This window comes from Vespula pensylvanica, chromosome 1 (assembly GCF_014466175.1).
Source record: "Vespula pensylvanica isolate Volc-1 chromosome 1, ASM1446617v1, whole genome shotgun sequence".
Lineage (NCBI taxonomy): Eukaryota > Metazoa > Arthropoda > Insecta > Hymenoptera > Vespidae > Vespula > Vespula pensylvanica.
In genome coordinates, this window is record NC_057685.1 from 9,071,283 (window position 1) to 9,094,196 (window position 22,914).

The window sequence follows — 22,914 nt, forward strand, 5'->3', positions numbered from 1 at the left end:
CAACGATTTTCGAAGAAGTGAACGCGGAGGATTTATCTGTCAACGCGACTTAATATTCATCCAATCTGCATATTTCATTTCCACCGATCGCATAATATGTATATTTAAAGCGAACAGTTAAGATTGACAGAATCGGGGCACAACGGCGTCGCGACGCCGTCGCAAATTAAATGAGTCATTTCGGGATACGCGCGCAGAACTAGGTAATTCAATATCGTCCTTATTAAAAAAGCGTCGGGTAATTCTCCATTCCCTGTCGTTCTCACCCTCCTCTTTCTCCACCACTCTTCCCTTGCTTTCTACTATTTCCCTCTTACTCCTCATTTCACTTGCTCGACTGATGACGATGATCGCGTTATTACAATGAAACACATCACTTTACTAGATCAACGCAGCCAATCAACGTGTCACGAACTTTCCAGACCATTGTCGGGGATCATCGACTTCTGGATTTTTTTGTTTTGTCTCTCTCTCTCTCTCTCTCTCTCTCTCTCTCTCTCTCTCTCTCTCTCTCTCTCTCTCTCTCTCTCTCTCTCTCTGTCTTCTTTTTTTATCAACTACAATCCCCTTTTATTCGTCAATTTATTCGTCATTTTGTCCTCGATATAAGATTATTATTGTTGTTATTGTCAATGTTGTTGTTGTTGTTGTTATTATTACCTATTCATGTTTTCTCTGAAACTTTTAAAGTACGAAAGATCTTTTCAAGCATTTGTGAGGATGAATCGAATATGCAAAAATCTTGCGAGACATTATACGTAAATTGTACAATTGGAAATGCATTTTTGCTTAAAATAGAAATTGCATAAATAATTAAGATATTCTAATGATTATTATTATTAATGTTGTCGTTATTATTATTATTATTGTTTGGGTTTTTTCTGTTTTTATTCATTCCTTTTCTTCTGAAACAAATATTATTATCATCATTATCATCATCACTCATTATTGTTATTATTATTATTATTATTATTATTATTATTATTATTATTATTATTATTGTTGTTGTTGTTGTTGTTGTTGTTGTTGTTATTATTATTAATATTATTATTATCGTGATCGAGGAAAAAAATATATAACCATGAATGAAAGAAATATGTAATGGAATATATTATTTATCTTGTTATCATTTTTCATTCTATGTACTTGTGTTGTCATTTAAAGAAATCGTTTATCCCAACTCGTCCATTCTTATTAATTTTTAAGCAGACCTCGTCGCGATTAAAAATATGTCACGAACTGCAAATTTTTATCTATTTTTTTACGTATAGTTTTTTAACGTATAGTTATTTTAATTCGAATAGTGATGATCAATGTCTTATTATAAATTTCCAGATATCGCGCTCGTTTCTTTTGCTACGACTCTTAAATTTTATTTCAATTCGATTATTCGAGTAAAGTTTTATATTCGTTTAATAAGCATAATTAATAATATCACGTATTAGAATAAGAAACTGTTTACTTTTTTCAGATATAATATTATAATAATATTTTATTATCGTTCATCATACATGGAACATTTGCATCGCACTGTCGACGTATCTTGGAATAATTTTCGATGGGAAATAGACCGACAGAATTGTCATTTCGCGTGACGTTCCCGAGGATGTCCCTTGAAAGCAGCATAGAAACTGACAAGAGAAGTAGGATAGGGCGATTGTCAGGAACGCGTCGTGTTTCAAGCTCTACGAATTTTCCATCTCACAGTGGTTTTACCCTTTATCTCTACGAATATAATATAGGGTTCGCTACGACCTATCAAAAACATCGCTTTAGAAAAAAGGAAAAGAGGAAACGTAACTCTTTTCATTTATAATTTACTTTTTTTTAACTCGGAAAAAAAAGAATATTATATCAAATTTTAAATAAATATTACTGTAAAAATAATGGAAACATTACATTATTACACAAATTGTTATACAAATATTATACGTATACGTGAAACTGCATTAAACATTGATACGTTGTAATTACGTGAGTAAAAATTGTTAAGGATTAGGAAGAAACGAAATCTCAACGAGAAAAAGAAATCAATTCATAAATCATTTCGATGGTATACATTGCAGACTTTTTATGATCTAGCAGATAAAACTTGGCAACGGCAGTATCTAACGTCACGATAATACTCTACAAATATTCGAAGAGGTCGTACAAACGTTTCTCCATCTTCTACGAACGAACGAAGCATGCACACGAAAATGTGTATACCTTCGTCTAACACACGTATGAACCTATATACATCTACATGTTTCTATGTACGTATGGATAGATCATAGATCGCTCGTGAATGTTTATCTGTATGTGTACGTGTGTACTTTGGTACTTGTTGTACACATCGACGGTAAATACAAAGATCTATCGAATCGTCAGTGTTTGTATGCGTGTATCCATTCACACATGAACAGATACATACATATATACATACATACATATATAGACATATATATACATATGTATATATATGTACATATGTGTATATATATATACGATATATATATATATATATATATATATATATATATAGATAGATAGATAGATAGATAGATAGATATAGAGCTGTCCGTCAGTCATTACGAGTACATCTATTTGCTACATATACATACATACATAGGCACATGCACATACGCTAGAAAGCACAGAACAGAACACTTGCGAGCGAGCAAACAGCCGCGACCGGATCAGTTAGCCCGGCTAATTGATTTTCCTTCGCAGTACGAGTTGGTAGTAGTGGCACACGGTATTGCGACGCACGCTACAATATTGGGAGACAGTGCCGCGCACAACGGTCAAATCCAATCGGAAACTCCCGTTTGATTATCAGAGAACATGCATGGCCGATTGTAAATCAACCACAATCGTGTTTGGGAATGATTCCCGATCCTTTCCGAATACGACGAAATTCATTCTCTCTCTCTCTCTCTCTCTCTCTCTCTCTCTCTATTTGGTTAATTTTTTTTTATCTCTAGCTTCAAACTTGACAAAAATTTCTTTCAATTCTCTATGAAAAATTAAATATTATGTTATTAGATTCCTTGTCTTTTCTGATCACGTGTGAAGATTTATTAAAGATCGAAACCAATGAGAAATTTATTGAAATTATTCTTTGGAATATTATTTACAAGATAATATGTTCGTATTGTATTTTCAACTCGTAAAATTTTCAAGGAAATCATAGTATTTACAATGTAACCAACATCCGAAATTCGAAGAGATCGTCATGTATATTCCGGTTGTGAGAGAAGAGATCGATCAGTAAATTCGGCCATTCCCTTGTTTAACCATGGCAGAATGGTGCGCTGGTGCAGCCGCAACAAAAGGTGCTTCTCGTCGATAAATCCAATCCGAAACTCACGATTGATTGCCAGAAAATACATCGGTAGAGCTCTATATTATACGTGCCGTTACGAATACGACTACGTTCCCGAATTTCATTGCTTTTATATACACACGCAGATATGTATATGCGTATACGTCAAATATGTGTATATACGCCGATGATATATGTTAATATCTATATTTCACAGTTAAGATTATAATTAATGAAACGATTAATAAAAATAATGAACTATTTCTGTTGTATTATTAGATACATTTCTATTTAAATTATTTAAAATCTTAAATAAGGTCATAGAAAATAGTTGATTAATAAGTAAATGAGTATATTAATTGTCATTGAGTTTCGTGAAAATAATTTCGTTCGAAATTCGAATTACAAGGACGACATCTCAGGTTAAATCGAGTTTAAAATGGAATAAAACAAAATATCGCAAAAAACACTCGAGGACCGAGGGTCTTCGATCGGTCAAAGGTTCCTGAGAAAGTTCCCTTCGTCGGAACTTCAGCTGATAATTATCTAAATTTACTGGGGACCTGGAGTCAAAGTGTGAAGTCGTGTTCGAAATCTTTCTGCACTTCGAGGCTCTCATCCGCCGGTTAATAACAAATGAGGCTACGTCTCTCCTCACTTTTGTTATAATCGGACACACTTGCCCTCTCCCGGTTACTGTCAACCATTCTATATTATTCAACAGACTTGTTTGAGCCATTCTAAACACATCTCAAGCTTACTTTCACTTTATCCTTCTAACCTTTGTTTTTGTCGTTCACCTTTCGTTAGAATCGAAAGTCATAGCGACTTTTAAATTATTCCAACATTTCCTTAAAATTATAGTATATAATATATAGGGGAATTCATAAATGCGTGTCAATATTTCAGGTGGTAAACTTACAGATTAAAAACGTCGTAGGAACGTATGCCCTATATACCTTGGTTCTCGAGTTATACATAGATAATTAAAGAAAATATTCAAAGTACCGCTACGTGCCTGAACAAACGTTATTGTACGCCGTAACATTTCGCACTCGCTCCATTAATAAATACCAGATATTCTTCGAATAGTCTCAAAAATACCAAATATTCTTCGAGTAATCTCAAATCCATCCTTTCTCGCAGACTCTGCGTATTATTCACTTTCGTTGAATACGCAATGATTTTTAAATGGTTTCAAAAATAAAAATCTAATGAGTTGAGATCAATAGATCGTGGTGATCAGGCGTTGGTTCTACCTGGCTCAATCCATCGATTTCTGAAGCTGTTATTCAGGATTGCTCGCACTGGGGCATATGCAGTAGTTCCTACAGATCGTTCCGTAAAAAATCAAGATAAACAAGTTGCATTTAATCGAAACGAAAGAAAGTATGGTCCCGAAAGATTACTCTTCGTAGTTCCTCCTTCGCAAATAGGTATTTGAAATATTTTCTTTAATCATCGATAACCCGAAAACTAAAATATATAGAACGTGTGTTCATATGTTTTTTTACTTATATTAGCGTGCATTTATGAATCATGTATAATATATATTATATATCTATGTGCGTAATAAATTCATTTTTTTCATTTTACGTGATATTATGTATCACGTATACGTACGTACATACACACACATACCTCAGCAAATTCGCCGAGAGATTTTCCCCTTTTATATCTCGAATAATGCAAAACACGAGTAGAGGACCGTTACATGCCGTCACACTTCTCGAGAGTTAATTCGAATCTCAAAGAAGACGTTTTAACGCGAGCGCAAGTAGCTCGAGAGTAAATCTTTTCGATCGCGTTAGATGCAGCATAGGAAGGTAGAGGATAGGAAGGTAAGGGGGTACGGTAGGCAGCAGACAGGCGGATTTGCGTTGACTCCGTCTCATAATTATTTCAAGAGAAAAACGCAAGCCTCGGCGAAGCGCGAAGCGCCTAAGAGCTCTCTAAAGAGAATTTATGAAATTTTGTAATGTAATATTCTGATTCGTAGACGCCGTGGCCCGTATTCCTCGTTAACTCTTTCCCTGCTAACGATTTTTTTGCTTTTAATGTAGAGAACGCTATTATGTGATTCCAGGAAACGTCATTGCGCCGCTCGCGTTCAAAGGAGGATATGAAGTGAACTAATGCAATCTTGAAAATTCAGAAAGCGACAGTAGCAGGTAATCAGACGTTGTAGGTACCAGGCGAGAGCAGTTTATCAGCTTTCACAGTTGGAATTTCTAAATGCCGTGAGTTTCCCAGCTGACCGTACGGCAAACATTTTTCACAAGGAGACCTTTCCCATTTTCGATCTAAATCGAGGAATTAATAGTCCCTCCTCGTTGATTCTCAACGACGAAACGAGTGGAACGATAATAAAGCAAAGTCAAACTGCGAACGTTAACTCTGTCATAATTCATCGGCGTATTTATTTTAACTCTCCGCCTTTCGCCATTTGATAACGTAACGCTAATTCGACAATCAATAATGCATGAACTGTTGGAATTATCGCTTGAATCTGTACACCGATTGGCCATTTAGTTTCTACGAGTATCATCCCCGATTTACATAAGTTTCAAATTTGAATATATGACTTATGGAAAAGAAAGAAGAGAGAGAAACATTCGTAGATCCCGACATTATCGATCTTTAACGTTTCATTCGAATCGAAGAAAATATTAAATCGTCAAATGTTCGGTCTGACACTATTTAGAAAGGAGTCATCAAAATCGTGCCTTGGTTCGAATGAAAAATCAGTGATTTCGTAGGCACACTACACACATATATCGACGCTAGCCACGCTCATTGGCTACGTACCGTTCCGCCCCCGCAGCCCCGCCAATCAGACCGGCCGCTTTCTCTCATCGATCCACACCATCCACACTATACTCAGCCGCCATGCTCAACTTGCCTGTTCCGGCTATCCTTCTCCGACCATATACCTTCACTAACGTGAAATAGCGAACATGAGCGAAGCAAAGGGAAAACGAAAGGGCAACCGATCGAGAACGAAGGAAATATTTCCGAAGGAAAAAGCTCGATACGATTGCTTCGACGGATGTAGATATTTTCTCTTTCTCTCTATTTCTCTCTCTCTCTCTCTCTCTCTCTCTTTCTTTTCTTTTTCACGAACATTTATACATAGCTATATGTCTGTATATCTATGTATGTATCTCTACGTATACACGACAAGATACACGATCGATGTTGGGAGAAGCTTAGAATTTCTAACGTAAATTCTCTGTTTCAGAATTGAAATCAAATTTCATTGTTATATTTATTATATTTACAATGTTCTTATATACCTAATACCATACTTTAGATTTATTTACAATTTTTATTCTTTTCGAAACAAGCGAATCGAACTAATTAATCATCGTTGAAACTCGTCATTAAACACGTCGTTAAAATGTTTTAGAGGATTTCAAATAATCAATAACAGTACTCGAGAGTTACCGTTTAACTCCTGCACTTTTCTTTCGAAATTCAATGGATTGTTGTTAAGTATGATAAAGCGAGGTTCTTGCACAATCATTTCCCATCCATCATGTGTTCTTCGTCAACAGCGGGGTGTTGATTCCCAGACCAGAGGATCGACTTTTCTTCCGAACTTGGAAAACTGTAGCAACACAACGACAATTAGGATAAAAATTGACAAACGAGATAGACCGCAATGAACCGTTCATGATGGATAGCTTCTCCATAAGAATGATTTATAAAATGTTTCACCCGATTAAACGTATATACGTACGACTTATGTATTTACTTGATTTACAAAAACTTTCATTATTTTATTACGATTACAAAATACTATCGTCATTCGATAGATTCAAATGTCAATTAAAGTAACAAGACAATTGATGATACGTCAAGATAGGAAAGAAATAATTAAGTCGTTGCAATATATCTACCTCGAATGTAGCCCAATGTCTCATTTAAAATGAATTATAAAATGTAAAAGCGTAAGCGAAAAGAAAACCGAAATGATATCTCGCCTAAAGTATTATCCAACAAGTATTATCTTACGATTAGAGAAAAAATTGTGTAAATAAAAAAAAAAAGGAAAAGAAAAAAGGAATTCGAAAAAGCAACGACTGACCTATCGAACCGAGAGTCGAATAAAAAAATACTTTCGACGCTATAGACGCATCAATTTTCATTATCCCATTTACCGAGTAGGCCGACATTGTGGAAGAGGAGAAAGTGATTCGGACTGTCAAAAATGGTCTCTGACGCGGTCGAACTCCCGTCTGGTTAACAGGCAGTCTCGTCATTGCTACTGCCGCTATAACGGGCGTACACAGCGATAGCAAGAGACCTCCTCTAATGGAGGTTCGCTTCGACCGGGTCGACTCTCTCGCGCACGGCTCCCTCCGAGCTACCTAGCTACGCCACCCTTCGGAATAAACTCGACTCACCCTCTCTCTCTGTCTGTCTGTCTGTCTGTCCCTCTCTCTTTCTCTCTTTTCTCTCTATCTCTTTTACTATCTCCTTCTATCTCTTTCTGCTACCATCGTCCTCCCTAAACCAGCCCTCTCTTTCTCTTCTCCTCCCTATTTACGTCTTCCTTCGTGTTTCTATCTCTCTTCTTCTATCTGTCTCTCCCTCTCTCTCACTTTTTCTGTCTCTCTTCATCTCAACCCCTCAAAGGCAAGTCGACCCCTCATCGTTCTCCATTTTTTTCGTTCTCCGTTCTCCACTAGCATGTTCCGTTGTGCTATACTGTTTTCCGCCAGCAGCCTTTTGCCAACGAGGCAATTATGTCTTCCCCTTCTCCCTTTCTCTCTCTCTCTCTCTCTCTCTCTCTCTCTCTCTTTCTCTCTCTCTCTCTCTCTTTCTTTCTCTCTTTCTCTTTCTTCCTATCTCTGTTTCACTCCCTCAAGTTCTCTCTGATCTTCCGGATCATCTTTATAGCCGATCACATTAGAACGTTACGGCACGTGGAGTTTATAGGGCCATCCTCAAAACCACCTTAGTAGCCCTATATACATAGACATATACATTATATCATATACGTATATATGTAGCAAGAGAGAAAGAGAGAAAGAGAGAAGGTAGACGAGTTTTACGTCGACGATCTTGGACGTTTCATCCTACGACGAGGCGATCGTTTCACGAAGCACATTCGTCCATTTCCCGTGAAAAAAAAATTCGGACTCTTCGTTCCGAAGTGGTCGTCGTATTTTCTCAAAGAAGACAGACCACTGCATTATTAAAAGGAAGCTAAGCAAGTCGCGTGGAAAAGGTGGAAAACTATCGTCAAGGACGTCTCGGTTTAGCAGTTTTTATCGAACACGTCTATCGTCCTATTCGAGAACGTCCGCGTTCTGGCTTTATCGATCTTCTCAACTCTTTGTTCTTCGAAAAACGAGCTATAAAATGTTTCTAGTTTTTATTTATTTCTTTTTCTTTCTGTCTTCGTTTTATTCTCTTTCGTCATTTATCATAAATCGCATACCCGCTTCTCCATGATCATCGTTATTATGTATATATCTATCAGCCGCGAGCACTTTCATCGAATTACAAACCTTCACTGGACGATTCTTATCAAAGGAAAGAAAGGGGAAAACAATTTGACGGAGAGATAAGAGAACCGATCGAGTAGGAAACGAGCCGGAAACACGATACTCTAGCAACGAAGGGCCAATGGACGAGCGATAATTTACGAGGCATGTAATTGGAACAGTAGTAATGCACTTAAGGAAGGATGAGAGCAAATAGCATGTAGCAGCTTGGTCACGTGGCGCGCACGTGGCAGCGCGTGCCACTGACACCCAACTGTAGCTCACCCTCTCTCTTTCTCTCTCTCTCTCTCTCTCCTTCTCTCTTTCTCGGACTCTCCTATATCCAAAACTCGTTTAAGTATAAGGACTGACATAGTCCTCGCAAAGGTTCTTCCATTGCATCTCCCATCGAGCCGGATCCGAGCATTAAGAAAATTGAAACGTCGATTTGTCCTCGCAATTCGCCCCAAAGATAATTTCATTAAGATCGTTTCCAAAAGTGGATGACTCGAACGCCTCTCGAACGATATAGGATTCGACGGATAAATCGTACCTCAATCTTGCGGTGAATGATGCTAATTTTGTTCGACGTTACATCGAAATCCGATCTGGGAAATATTTGATTTACTCTGACGTCTTCTCGTTGCCTGCCAAGGATCTCGTCTTGAGAAACTTAGGAAGGGGAGAAAGAATTACAAAAAGAAGTATCGAGGATGATTTGATCAAGAACAAAAAGAAGGAAAAAAAGAGAAGCAAGAAAAGAAAAAGCAAGAACGAATGAACACGTATCGTGCAATTTACTCAAAGAAGATACTCGCTAATAACGATTGAAAATCAGAAAAACTCAATTAAGAGACATGTCGTACCGTTTGGACAAACTCGCCAAGGAACTCGACTGATCGACGATAAACGATGGCGTTGGTGTGCCATCTTGTTTGAAGAGTGACACATATCCTACAGGCGAATGTTTGTTCTACCCACGCATTATATCCTCCTAGGTGCTCGTGTTCGAGCAGGTGCACAAGCAACCTCTTTCTCTCTCTGTCTTTCTTTCTTTCTATCTAGTTTGGCCCTAACGTGTTCTCGTAGCAAGCCGTGTGTGTCACGATACAATCGTGGCGTAAACATATGGTCATAATAATAGACTCTTGATTTTGATGAGGGCCGGCTCCCTTCGTGTATTCCGTGATTGCTTCTCTCTGTTTCTGTTACTCCCCTATGACCAAATGAATTCACTCGAACTGTTTCAAGTGACCCACAGGAAGAAAATAGTAATCTTTTTTTCCTTTTTCTTTCTTTTTTCTTTTTTTTTTTTTTTTTTTTATAAAATAAAACAGATAAATATCGAAAAATAATCCATCTTTCCTGATATCAAGATCAAAACTAGGTTGGCTAATATATAATTTCAAAGCTACAAAGCCCTATTCTCAAGCTTGTCCTTAAAAGTCGAAGTAATAGCAGCGTAAAGCGTTAAACGAGCCCATTACTGTATGTATACAGTATAGTTCGCTTTATATATTGTCGATAATACATAGTACGCGTTCTTTCGCTAATGTAACACCGATATTATGAACGTTATTCTCGTGCTTCCGTTTAGGTTCACGATTTATAAGTAAATTTTAAGTGAATAGTAGATGTGCGAGTAAAACATAATCAAAGCATCGACGAAATACTCGTTGCAGACGTGTCATTCTTAGTCATTAACAATATATCTGAACATACAAATAAATATTATTTATTCGTCGAAATAAATATTATCGCTTGATTTAATTCACGAGTATTTCAAGGTTACTAGTCTAAATAAAATATTTTCGTCACTATACGTATATAGTACTTAAATATACGTATCTAAAAGTTTTTTCTAAATGCGATAAGGATTATTCTCAAAGAACGTAAAGAATAATGCATTCGTCGATTCTTTATCCTCGTAACCGACGATCTGCATAGAGATCGGTAAAGAATGGAATAAAGTAACGAAAAGCGATAAAAGAACGATACAGTGTCTCTGCAGATCCGGCTGTACGGCGACTAGAGGAATAATGCATAGACGGACATTCACAGTGAACAAACCAGCAAAGACTTGTTGGTTAAGAGGGTATTTTTAGTGCTTCTTCTAGCGACGTGCGGAACAAATCGATCGGTCTTACTCGTCAAAAATTGATTCGCTTGTTTCATAAGAAGTGCTGACAGCGGTACTTCCCAATGGCACGGACTTATATCTTCGAAGTTAATATATTATACACATTATCTTCGTGATCTGTCGATAACAAATCAAAATCACGAATCTTTTTTAATTCTTTTTCATTTCGATAGATCGATCGAATCGAGAATTTTTTAACGTTTCATTTGATATAATAATTTAGATAATCGTTTAATTCTTTTTTTTCAAACATTATCGATCAACGATTAGTCTTCGAAGAAAGATCGATATGTAAATATTATTAAGAAACACAAACTGTTCGAAGTTATGTGTTCTTTGTATACATAGGAAGAAGATACATATATCCTAAGTAGTACTAGACGTGAGTGAACTCTTGAAACGAAGAATTGCAAAGTTCTGGTGGAGTTCGAACAGAGGGATGAAGATCCTCCTTGTTTTCTTGCGATGATGTTTCCCTACAAACCGAATACTGATATCCCGAACACGTACTCGAACCATTCTTTTTTTATTCCTCCTGCTGGAGGACCACGTTTAAGACATCAACATAAAAAAAAAGGGAGAAAGAGAGAGAAAGAGAATAGAAGATATCGGATATCTCGAGATATTTCAGATATCTTATTAAATATTAATAATTTTTCGTCTTGGAAATCTTCGTGCTCACAATTTCGAATAATTTATCTTAAATTCTTATGATCGAGATTGACCGGTAGTTTATCAGACCGACGAACCCTTGTAACTACATTAATTAAAGAAAACCATCGCATATTTTGTCCTCGTTATTCAACGGTATATCATAATTGAGTTTTTTCGAAAAAAAGAAAAAGAAAAACGAAAGAGATAAAAGAAATAATTTTTAGAAATAAAACAATTATTTTTTTCTTGATAAATCTCGACAAGAATTATAAAAAAATGTCTAAGTGAAGAAATTAACGATTAATTATCCTCATTACCAATTGTATCCCGTCTGGACGTTTAGTCGGTTGGGTAACATAATCGGAAGTCGATATTCAGAGCTTGAATCCTCGTGAAAGTGCTGCACCGTGAGCACCCACTAATGTGTATCTTGACTCGGGGTGAGGAGGAAGGGTAGCACCCTAACAAATTTAGGACTCGTTAAGTTCCACTCGTCGTCCTTCGTCGTCGTCCTCGACCCTTCGATATATCGTTCGCAGGTACACGCTCGTATACGCGCTTAACCACGAAGATAGAAAGAGGGAGAGAGAAAGAGATAGAAAGAGACAAATATAAAAGGAAAGAGAAAAGGGATAGAAGCATGGAGAAGGGAAAGCCCCGTAAGTATTATTGTAATTATACACTTAGGTTTATTTCCTGCGTGCCCGCCCACTCAGCAAGGGCTGATAGCATTATATATCGCGGGGTCCCTAATAAAAATAATAATAAGAGTGTTAAACCGCGGCGGAAGCGATGTTCACCTTTTCATCGTCCTCTACCCTAACCACGCACTACCCTGAGCCACGATATGTACCAGAAGAAAACACCCTGCAATGGACGAATACGTATGTACGTACGTATGTATATATGTATACTAACTGTATGCTATATATTCACCTGTCCCTAACTAAACTATTGTGCGAAACTTCTCGATCGTACAACCTGTTCCACCTAGAGTTTATCGTCGAATATTTCTGTCTTTCGCAAGAACGAATTCAGTTTTTTTACCATATTTTTAAAATTATATCGAAATTAAATTATATTCGAAGAAGAGTTAAGGTCGATAGAACCAGAAAAGAACACTATGTATAATCATTCCAGAAAACATACATATGTATACGTATATATATATATATATATACACTTGTACAAACAGCAACGTGTGTGTTCACATAAAGACATGTATGTGTTAGCCTATACATAGAGTACAGGTGTACATAGATTTATGTATATGCTCGAAGCTACCGTGTGGCGTAGAGAACATGGCGTAGAACCCTATACAGTGATCCTACGTCTACGTACCGTGAGGTTTTGCGTGGCATTTGGTGGATACCACAAGGGTCGTTCGGGACACCTTCTACGATGGTGTGTATACTCGACGTTGCGCGGATCGCAAATCAGTCGTAAAACCTAGCCGCGTTTGAAACTTTACGGTTGCCTAACACTTCCTGACGAGAGTATAGCGACGGATGTAAAAGTAAGATTCTAAAGCGAAAATTTGCTACAAAAAACATCGAAGTATCGTTCCGAAGAAACTTCTTTCTTTGTCTCTTTTTTCTTTCGTATAAAATAAAAATAGGTTTCTGGCGTATTTGAAATATAAAATAAATATTTCTGGCACGATACCGTTACTCAGGTTTATATCACTATTGTAATAATATTCAGTATATTCGACATAAACGCATGTTATCATAATCTGAATTATTTCAAATTTATCTAAAAATTAGCCATGAAAGACAAAATGTTATTTCTTGAAAATGTTTAATAAATTTCGAATTAGCGTTCAAAATTTCGTTTTAGAAAAATGTATTAGAAACATTATGAACGTTGGCCTCAATCCACCCTCAATATACGAATAATCGTGCGTGACTACTCTCTCTGTATCTCTCTCTTTCTCTCTTTCTCTCTAACCCTCCTAGAGCAGTGTTAGTTAGTGACTACCACTCGAAGACCCTTCTTCACCAACGAACACACGCTACCACTTATTTCTTTCCCCAACCTGAACCATCCCTCCGTCCACCTGCACTTTAGTGTCGCTCCAGATACTCCAACTCGTCGAGACTAATACGACCTCGGCACGAAAACCCGACCACCATAGCGACGAACATTCTAATAAGCAATCGAGATATCGACATTCCTTCTAATTCAATAAAATTTCATAATTCCTCTGCGATCATAAAATCATTATCGTTATCTTTCCTAATCGTACCTTTACAGTCGTCTTAATCATGATTCCATATCATATAACTATCGTTACAATTTTATATGAAAACAGAAACAGATAACGATCGACTAAATTCACTATTCAGATTCACTAAATTCAACCATCGACAAAGGTACTTATTAAATCTGATACATTATGAGCTAGCAAGTCACAGTAGCAGTCGAACTGATTTATGCACGAAACTGTTCCGCACTATCGTTCCGAATATCGGCTTATAGAATTAATACCTCGAAAGGGCTTAACGTAGCGTACGTCTAAGCCAATGACAAATCTCGTTCTTTCTCCGGAAAAGGAAATCTATGCTGAATTGATCTCAATCAAAAATAAAGAAAGAAATAAATAGACAGAGAGAAAGAAAGAGAGACATGGGCATAAAAGACTTTAAGAAAAAAATCGAAATGGGCGATCTCTTGTCTTAAAAGAGGAAAACGAAAACGAAGAAGAAAATTCTTGCCTCTCTCTCTCTCTCTCTCTCTCTCTCTCTCTCTCTCTCTCTCTCTTTCTCTCTCTCACGCCTTCCATTATTTTCAATTTGTGTAAATTAACGTTTCCGTTCTGCGCGTCTCCGTGAAGGACAATAAATAAGGGGCCAAGCGAGTAGTAAATATAAATCAGGAGTGATTGGATGTAAGTGGGGAGCGTTATGTGTCCCCAGCGTCCCGTGTGTGGGGTCGACCGCGGGTATTCTATAGTTGTAACGTAGTAGACACGTACGCAGCTTTCTCTCTCTCTCTTTCTCTCTCTCTCTCTCTCTCTCTCTCTCTCTCTCTCTCTCTTTCTCTCTGTCTCTCTGTCTCTGTCTCCGTCTCTTTTCCTTGCTCTCTCTTTCTTTCGTGATGTCTCTGGTGGTAAAGTCGTAGAACGATCTATGCTGTATCCACGTAGTTCGCATAGTTCACTGGCGAAAAGAAGGAAATGCTCGAATACTTCGGTTGGCGTCAACGTGTCTCGCGTGTACCGCGTGTCTGTATTTATATATGTGAGTGTATGTGCAATAGAGGGAGAGAGGGAGAGAGAGAGAGAGAGAGAAAGAGAGCGAGCGATTCCCATTTATCACGTACCACCATCATTCTCTCCCTTTCATTTTAATCCTTCTATCTCTATTTCCTCCGCCAATCGATATGCTTCGTCTGCCAAACGATATTTCGATATCCCTTATCCAACTTGAGAATTCTTCGTTGTAGAGATCAACGTTTTATAGAAAAATAGAGAGAGAGAGAGATACAAACGATCGGAACGTCATTAATTCATCGTCCTTCGTCTCGAAGTACACGTAAAAAATCACCGGATATTGAAAACTTAATCGACCTATATTCGATAATGTCGCTTCGTTATTAACGTTAGTCTTTTCGTCTCAACGAAGATTCTTTTTTCCTTCGATCAGTGTATAATAGGCTGAGTAGAATTGTGTTATAACAGGTGTGTTAATTCGAACCGAAGAATACTTTTTGTCATGCATTCGACGTGGATAGAAACATGAAGAAGTCGGAAAAGACCATCGAGAAAGATATAAATATTCGAAAGATAAGCTCGGATGAAAGTCGGGTTTCAGTCTTTTTTTGTCTTACTATATTTCTCTTTTTTCCTTTCTCTCTCTCTCTCTCTCTCTCTCTCTCTCTCTCTCTCTCTCTCTCTATCCGTGCACAGGTGTGCACTTGCGGCCGGGGACACAGGTGTAGGCGGGAGAAATTATCGATTATGCAATCTCGTGGCCCAGCGTGGGCCAGCAACTCGTACGCCCGCGCAAAAAGAGACCTAACGTTCATATAACATACTAACACAAGTGAATACAAATACACACACACACACACACACGTTGGTTCTCTTTCTCTCTGTCTCTCTCTCTCTCTCTCTCTCTCTCTCTCTCTCTCTCTCTCTCTCTCTCTCTCTCTCACCTTTACATTTTCGTTATACATATAAAGTGCAGGTCCATCGGATACCACCGACGTTAATTAGCCTTTCCTATCGTCTACCTCGGCAAGACCAACGAAGAAACGCTATCGTCATGACACACGTAACGATTCACTCAGATTTTTCAATTACCTTGTCCTTCTTATACTAAAGAATATCTTTGTTTTTTACTTCACGAGAAATAATCGATGATACGTGGACAATACAGATTTCATGAGTGTCCTTTGATCAATCAACTTTTCGTCGGAAGACGATTTTCACGTAATTAAAATAAGAGCCGATATTATTTCGAATTCGAGATGACAATGGAAATCGTCGTTACCGGCGTAATTGCTTTTGGATATTTTATCGAAATTTCATTATGTCGTCGAAACTATTTCATTCATTGTCTGGCACCGGCCAACGTCTGCCTCTCAAAATTCACGTAAAAACAGTTACGTTGATTAAAATTAATAAGCTAGCATACGAACGTTATGATAATGTTGATTCTTTAATGAGTTGCCCAGTGACGTATCGTATGGACCGCGAGAGTACAAGAATTTTAATTGATTTCATATATATTTATGGCGGCTACATGTCGTTACAGTGATGACCATTCAATGCGCATTAATGCCTCGTTTGTTGTTTAATCATTGAATAATTCGAAATTATATTATTTTGCAGCATCGCGCGTTTAATTAAAATGTTTATTTAAACCGCCGCGAAATTGATTACAGTTCTTTAGTATTAATAAACGATCACTCGATAGAAATTTGTCAAATAAATAATATATGCGTCAACATGCGAAGACTCACGAAACGAATATTTGCACGGACGATGCATCTTCCTTTTTTTAAATTTCTTCGCTGATAAATTGTTCATTAAGAAAGAAAGAAAAGAGGGAATAAAACAAAAAAAAACTAATAATATATCGCTACGATCTATCATTTTTTTATTACAAAATTAATCGTTAATTCATATTCATGATTGATAATATAAATTTATAATTTATCACTTTTAACATTATATAATTGTTATTAAACCCGGGCAAAAGAAAATGAAGTTATAGAAGAATAAAATAACGATTTCATTTTCGACATCTCGAAAAAAAAATGTTTCGATAGTTACTTCGTGATCCACTAATGTGATCCACTGTGAAAGAGCGTTTACTTTCAACGCTTAATTCGCGATGACGCAGTAAAGGTAGACGGGCCAATCGATAATCACTTCATCGGAGTAGCCAGGACTCGCGACATACGTCGTTTTATTTTTCATCGTTACTTTTTATATCGACTAACTAACGAGCCCACTTTCCTTCCACTATTTTAATTTATTGAATTTTCTAACTTATCTCGCGGTTCTCGGCATGTTGAAGGATAAATCTCGTTTACGGGAATTCTTAAATATCTTACAGAATTTATCATCGACGGCGTCTTCTAAACGAATAACTTTAATCGTCGCATAAATGTAACGCCTAAGAATAACTTAACTACACTTATTTGCGAACAAGCGATTAACTCCCTAAAATATGAAAAACGATAATACGTGATGAGAATAAAGAATATGATTGCCCTCTCATTAATCTGGATCTTTCCCATCATCGATATTCCGTACGCATGCTTGGAAAAGTAAAAGACCGGAAAAAATACTGAGTAATATTCATCGGTTCTTGAATAATTATCATTCAAACGATGAATACATAATCGATCTAAAATATCAATTATCGTGGGTGTGGATAATTAATAGATATTACGAAGGTAAGAAAAAGAAACCTTGTTTGCGAATGATTAAAGATAAATAGGGAAAGAAATTTTACATATTTTCATCGCAATTAGGATTAACGTGCGAATTAATTTAATAAAAAAGTAACCTTGGGAGAATTGGAAAATTAAAAGCACAGAAGAAAAGAAAGAGAGAGAGAGAGAGAGAGAGACAAAGAGAAGAAGGAGAAGAAGAGCGATGAAAAGGACCGAAGAGAAAAATCAAAGAAAAGAACGATTACGTCGGATTCGCGTTATCGGGCGTAACAGTACGGCTGTAATCTCATCTAGGCACTCAGCTCGTAGCGACGGTTTTTATCCTATTACGTCACATGAATAAACTAAAGACCTGCTGGAGGTCTCCGACGTTCGAAGAGGGAGAAGGAAAAGAAGAAGAAAGAGAAAGGAACATCGTAGTCCTGCACGGTGGTTCCGCATCGGGGCACGTTACTCTCTGTGGAACCTCATGTGTTTCGAGTCGCTGATCTTTCGAAGCAAAGGGTGTATCTCTCTCTCTCTCTCTCTCTCTCTCTCTCTCTCTCTCTCTCTCTCTCTCTTTATTTTTCTTTCTTTTTTCTCTCCCATCCGTCGAGAAATATCTTTCGTACCGACAAAATTGCTGAACTTCGATTGATTCTGTTTAGATAGAGAACTTTACTACCACTTTCCTTTTCTTTTATTTCATTTTTTTTTTTTTTCGTTTCCTCATGTATGCAGGTACCTTCGAAAAAGGGCTTTCTTCGTTACCACGCTTCAGCTCGTGCACTTCCTTGAATATTTCATTAGGAAAACACTCGACGATAAGTCGTTCTCCACCTTTTTACGTTCCTCCCCTGATCTCCGATCTCGTGTCGAAGAGAAAAGCCAAATAGATTTATGGAGTCGTTACGAGTCTACGTTCGATGTCACACGATTAAATTTATTTTACAAGGGAAGATGATTTTTATGCTTTCTTAATGGGATGTCGTTGTTCTTATTCTTACGGAGCTAAAGTTAAAAACGATATAATCTATGAATTCTCTTTCAATCCTGAATGATTTTAAATAATCGTCTCGACAGATTTGATTTTCTTGGAGAAGGCACTTTAGACGACTTAAAATGAACGACTGAAAATGGAAAGCAATCAAAGACAATGACATTTATAACTTAAGTTAGTTATCTCTTTCTATCGGTTGGAGACCGTTACGATCGATTCTCTTATCTCATCGATAAGTATCTTTCTTATACATACCCATAACGTTTTGTCGAACGCATGTTATTTATAAAGAATGAAACGTGTAATAATAGGGAAGAAAACAACTTGGTTCTCGAAGAAAATCGATCGTTACAAATCCTAAAGAGAAAGAATAGAGGATGGAAAGAGCAGAAAACCAAGGGTGAGCTAGCGTGTGAATTATGTGACGCGGGAAAGTGCCATGCAGAAGAGAATAAAGAAAAACTTTTCTATGTGCTCCTTTCACCTTTTCAAATGTTTCGATGAGGACAAACACCGCGTCTCTATGTTCCTCGACACGCGATCAAAGAAACGTGATCATTCTCTTAATGCGATATTAACGTGTACCAAAAGGGTATATTAAACGTGACCTCTTTCATTTAGAATTATTGAGAATATGCTCTAATTGAGTTGTACTATTACGTTGATTTTACGCAACGTTTGTTCAATTAACACATTTTTTATTAAACTTCATTAAGAATTCACCTTATTGTTCCTCTAACAAGAAAATCAAACATACCTGAGAATCAGATATTTATCTTATTCAAAGTATCATATATGTAACAACGATTACATAGGAACATACATATACTTATAATCTTTGTTAAAAAATAAGTTAGAAGACTTTACATAAAAAAAAAAAAAATACAACAAAAGAGAAATAACTTGCATGAAAGTCTCTCGAAACTCAAGCGCAAGAAACAATATTTATATAGTATAATGTTAAGATACAAATTTGCAGGTGGAGCCCACTTTCTGTAGACGTTGAAACGCATGATGTTATCGAGAAACAAAACACAACACTTAACGATGACAATAAACTAAAAGGCAAGAAAAAGATTGCTAAACTCACCGTGGGATTGGGCATACAGCGTCGCGGCGGCGGCGGCATGGGATCCGGCGCGGCACGATATGGTGGCGGAGAATACCTGCCCGAAGGGAAACAACCAGGGGCGGTAATCGGTGCCCCATGGAGTCCCTTGCTCCCCATCATCTTGTCCGGCGAATACATCATCCTGCCGCTGCCGGTGATCGGTTTTCACCGATTCGCTCTACACCGCACGCGCGCGCGCGCACGTTAGGCCTAAAACCGGCGGCAGCTCGAGAGAAAACGATCGCACCAACACCGACGGCCGCTCATCAATTGTCTTCCAAGGATTCTTTGCATCTGTAGAAAATCCGAGATCGAAAGTCTACAATCCGAATTCCTTCTCTCTCTCTCTCTCTCTCTCTCTCTCTCTCTCTCTCTCTCTGTCTTTTTTCTTCCTCTCTTCTTAGCGTCTATCGTTTTTGAAACTGTTTTATTTATTTTTTTCTTCTTCTTCGTCTTCTTCCTCGTCACGTAGTCAAGTCCCGCATTCTCGATCAACGAATTCGTCCGTCCAACCGAGCCGACGTCTGCCGAGACGTTGACTTAAACCCCTGCATGATGCACACCACGATCTAGCACGATCATTGAAACAGTCACAAAAATACTTCGCGACACCTTTCCTTCGTTGATTCCTTTGATGGATTTTCACTCTTTTTTTTTCACCGAACAACAATCGTCTCTCTCTCTCTCTCTCTCTCTCTCTTTCTTTGTCTCTGTCCCTCTCCCCTCTCTGCGTATATCTCAAAAATCGATCGTTCGTGTTCGAGAGTGAACACGGTTATTCCTCAACGTTGATTAAGATCGACAATGATTTTTTATTTATTTATTTTTATTTTTTTAACTTAGTCGTAAAACAACGTTAACACAGCAGAGCAGCGAATGTTGACTCGAAAGGAAGCCACCGGTCGAATCATATAAAACCGTGGCTTGGATCGCGCAGGACCGTACGTGGATCTTGTCCTAGAGCTCCGCACTTTTTGGCGCTGACTGGCCGGCGAAGAGTGCTCTGCGGATGAACTCTTCCAGAGAGGGGGTGGGAGTGGGCGAAGGGTGCTCCTCCAAGGGGTGGTTTACTCCGGGTGGCAGTAGTGGTGGGATGAAGACTACGGGATAGAGCGAGGGGTTGTCAAACCGCAACGACGAACGGAAGGCGGAGCTTCGGAACGTTAGCGCATGCGTCCAATCTCTTTCGCTTGGTCGGCCATCTTTCTTCCTGCCTTCGTATGGGTGTCGCTAACCGCGACCACCCGTTTCTCTCTTCGCATCCACCTCTTCGATCCGACACCCCCGCCTTTCTAACGTCTCTCTCTCTCTCTCTCTCTCTCTCTCCCTCCCTCTCCCTCTTCTCTCTCTCTCTCTCTCTCTCTCTCTCTATTTCTATCTCTCTTTCTCTCTCTTGAAACTCCAACCCCATTCCTGTCGGAACCCTCCACCAAGAGACTACTATGAGGACCAACCAACCTTACCCCGTTCCGGTGTCTCCTCGTCGACACGAGGATGCGGTCTTCTACCTACTTTTCTTGCCCCACCTTTTGGCTCCTCTTCGAGCACGCGAGATCCGGTCGAGCGATCTGACTGTACCTACCGGTCTAACTATACACGTACCGAGTGCGTGGTTGACTACTCGCAATCGTATCTACTACAGTCGGATTAGTGGTAACTCCAAGAGATTCTTCAAACGAGCTTTTGATTGAACTTACTACGTTCGTACTACTTTGAATTTTCTTGGAACTTGGCGATAAGAAGGAAAGAGTAATCTCGATCGATTAAAACGATCGGAACGATCGGGAAAAATGTTCGAAAGTCCGTCCATCCTTCTTCTTACCAATGGGCTATCAATTATTTATCCAACGGATTCCAATCTCGCACGATCGCCGGCCCTTCGATAGCAATCCGAGCTCCGAGGGTGAGCAATTTAGGCGGGCCGTTAAGCGACTTATTCGTCGGCTTCCACGGACGGCGGTCAAACGTCGTTCGTTATTTTCATCGGAAGGCAACCTTAGGGAATAGCGACGCTTCCAAGTTAGAAATACCGGCTAGAAAGGATAGGAAGGACAGTGCCGTTGCTGATGGTGGTGGATGGAAGAAAGGATGAGATGGGAGAGATAGACTAAGAGAAAGAAAGAGAGAGAGAGAGAGAGAGAGAGAGAGAGAAGGAGAGGGAGAAGAGAGGGCCTCGACAGCAGTCGTTTTCCGAGGGATGTTGGCCGGAAGGTTCCCGCGGGGCCTGTGTTATCGCCTCGGCAGGATGACCAGCCCGCGTTATCAAATATTAAACCTACTTGCACCGGCAGCCTATCCTCGACAAGGTATCCAAAGCCTCCCCCTTTTCGTCCTCCGCTAGCCTCGCACCAACCACCACTGGCTACCGCCAAAACCTACACCCACTTTCAACCACCCAACCATCAGGAGAGAGAGAGAGAGAGAGAGAGACAGAGAGAATCGTACACTCTCGTCTATCCGGTCTATCCGTGCTTACGTTCTTGCTATTGTGTTGTTGCTGTTGTCCTTGTTTACCCGCAACAACGAGAGAAATCCACACTAGGCCCGCGAAATTGCTTGCCCGCAACCGTTTCCGCTGGCCTCGAGGTAAACCGGTAAAAATTGATTTTCGAGCCCGCCAAGGAGATACACAACGCGACGAAAATTCGAGGCCAAGTCGTAGAGGTTCTCCACCTTGGTCCTAAAGTTTTTTCTGATGGAACTTTTTTCTCCAAAAGTTGAGAAAAAAGTTAACTCAAACTACTTTTTAGTTTGATAATCGACAAGATAAATGTTTACTTTATTCTTTATTTCTGTTTCTTTCTTCATTGTTTATTGTTTATTTTTTATTATTTATCTGTATTATTTTGTTTCCTTATTCGTTATTTATGCTCTATTGAATATCGTTTATTCATAGTAAACGAACAAACAGGATATATGTAAATCAATTCACATGAAAGATTTCAACTCGCCGACCTAAAAACATTCGTCTCGAGAATCATCGAAGAATAATTTTTTCGTTCGTCCAACACGATATTTTCGTTGTCAAACCACGCATAAATTATAAAGGAACTTTGATATGGATTCTCTTTCTAATTACAAGCCGATACTTCGTGATTCGAGGTAGCAACAACTCCGTGGTAAAAATAGCGGTAGATGTCCATCACGTTTGAACGTACAACGATGAAAAAATCGAAAATATTCGATAGCTATGTACATATAACATGGTGAACTATAGAAAGTGTACCGTGAATAGTTCAGAAAGTATCGTGAGCGTTGAAAACCGCGACATGCATCGAAAGACTGAAATACAAGTAAAAAAACAAATGTCAGGTAGAT

General features: G+C 38.5%; 1 protein-coding gene across 2 annotated transcripts in view; it reads right to left on the minus strand.

The window, feature by feature from the left end:
* LOC122636402 (inhibitory POU protein) overlaps window positions 1-20,893 on the minus strand; it is a 37,208-nt gene extending 16,315 nt beyond the window's left edge. The window contains exon 1 of one of the 2 annotated variants that reach the window (XM_043827586.1): window positions 19,576-20,893. In XM_043827586.1, the coding sequence (XP_043683521.1) occupies window positions 19,576-19,737 (162 nt within the window). In that variant the 5' untranslated portion in view covers window positions 19,738-20,893. The remainder of the gene's footprint in view (window positions 1-19,575) is intronic. The other variant, XM_043827592.1, reaches the window with a different exon arrangement.
* Window positions 20,894-22,914: the final 2,021 nt, after the last annotated feature.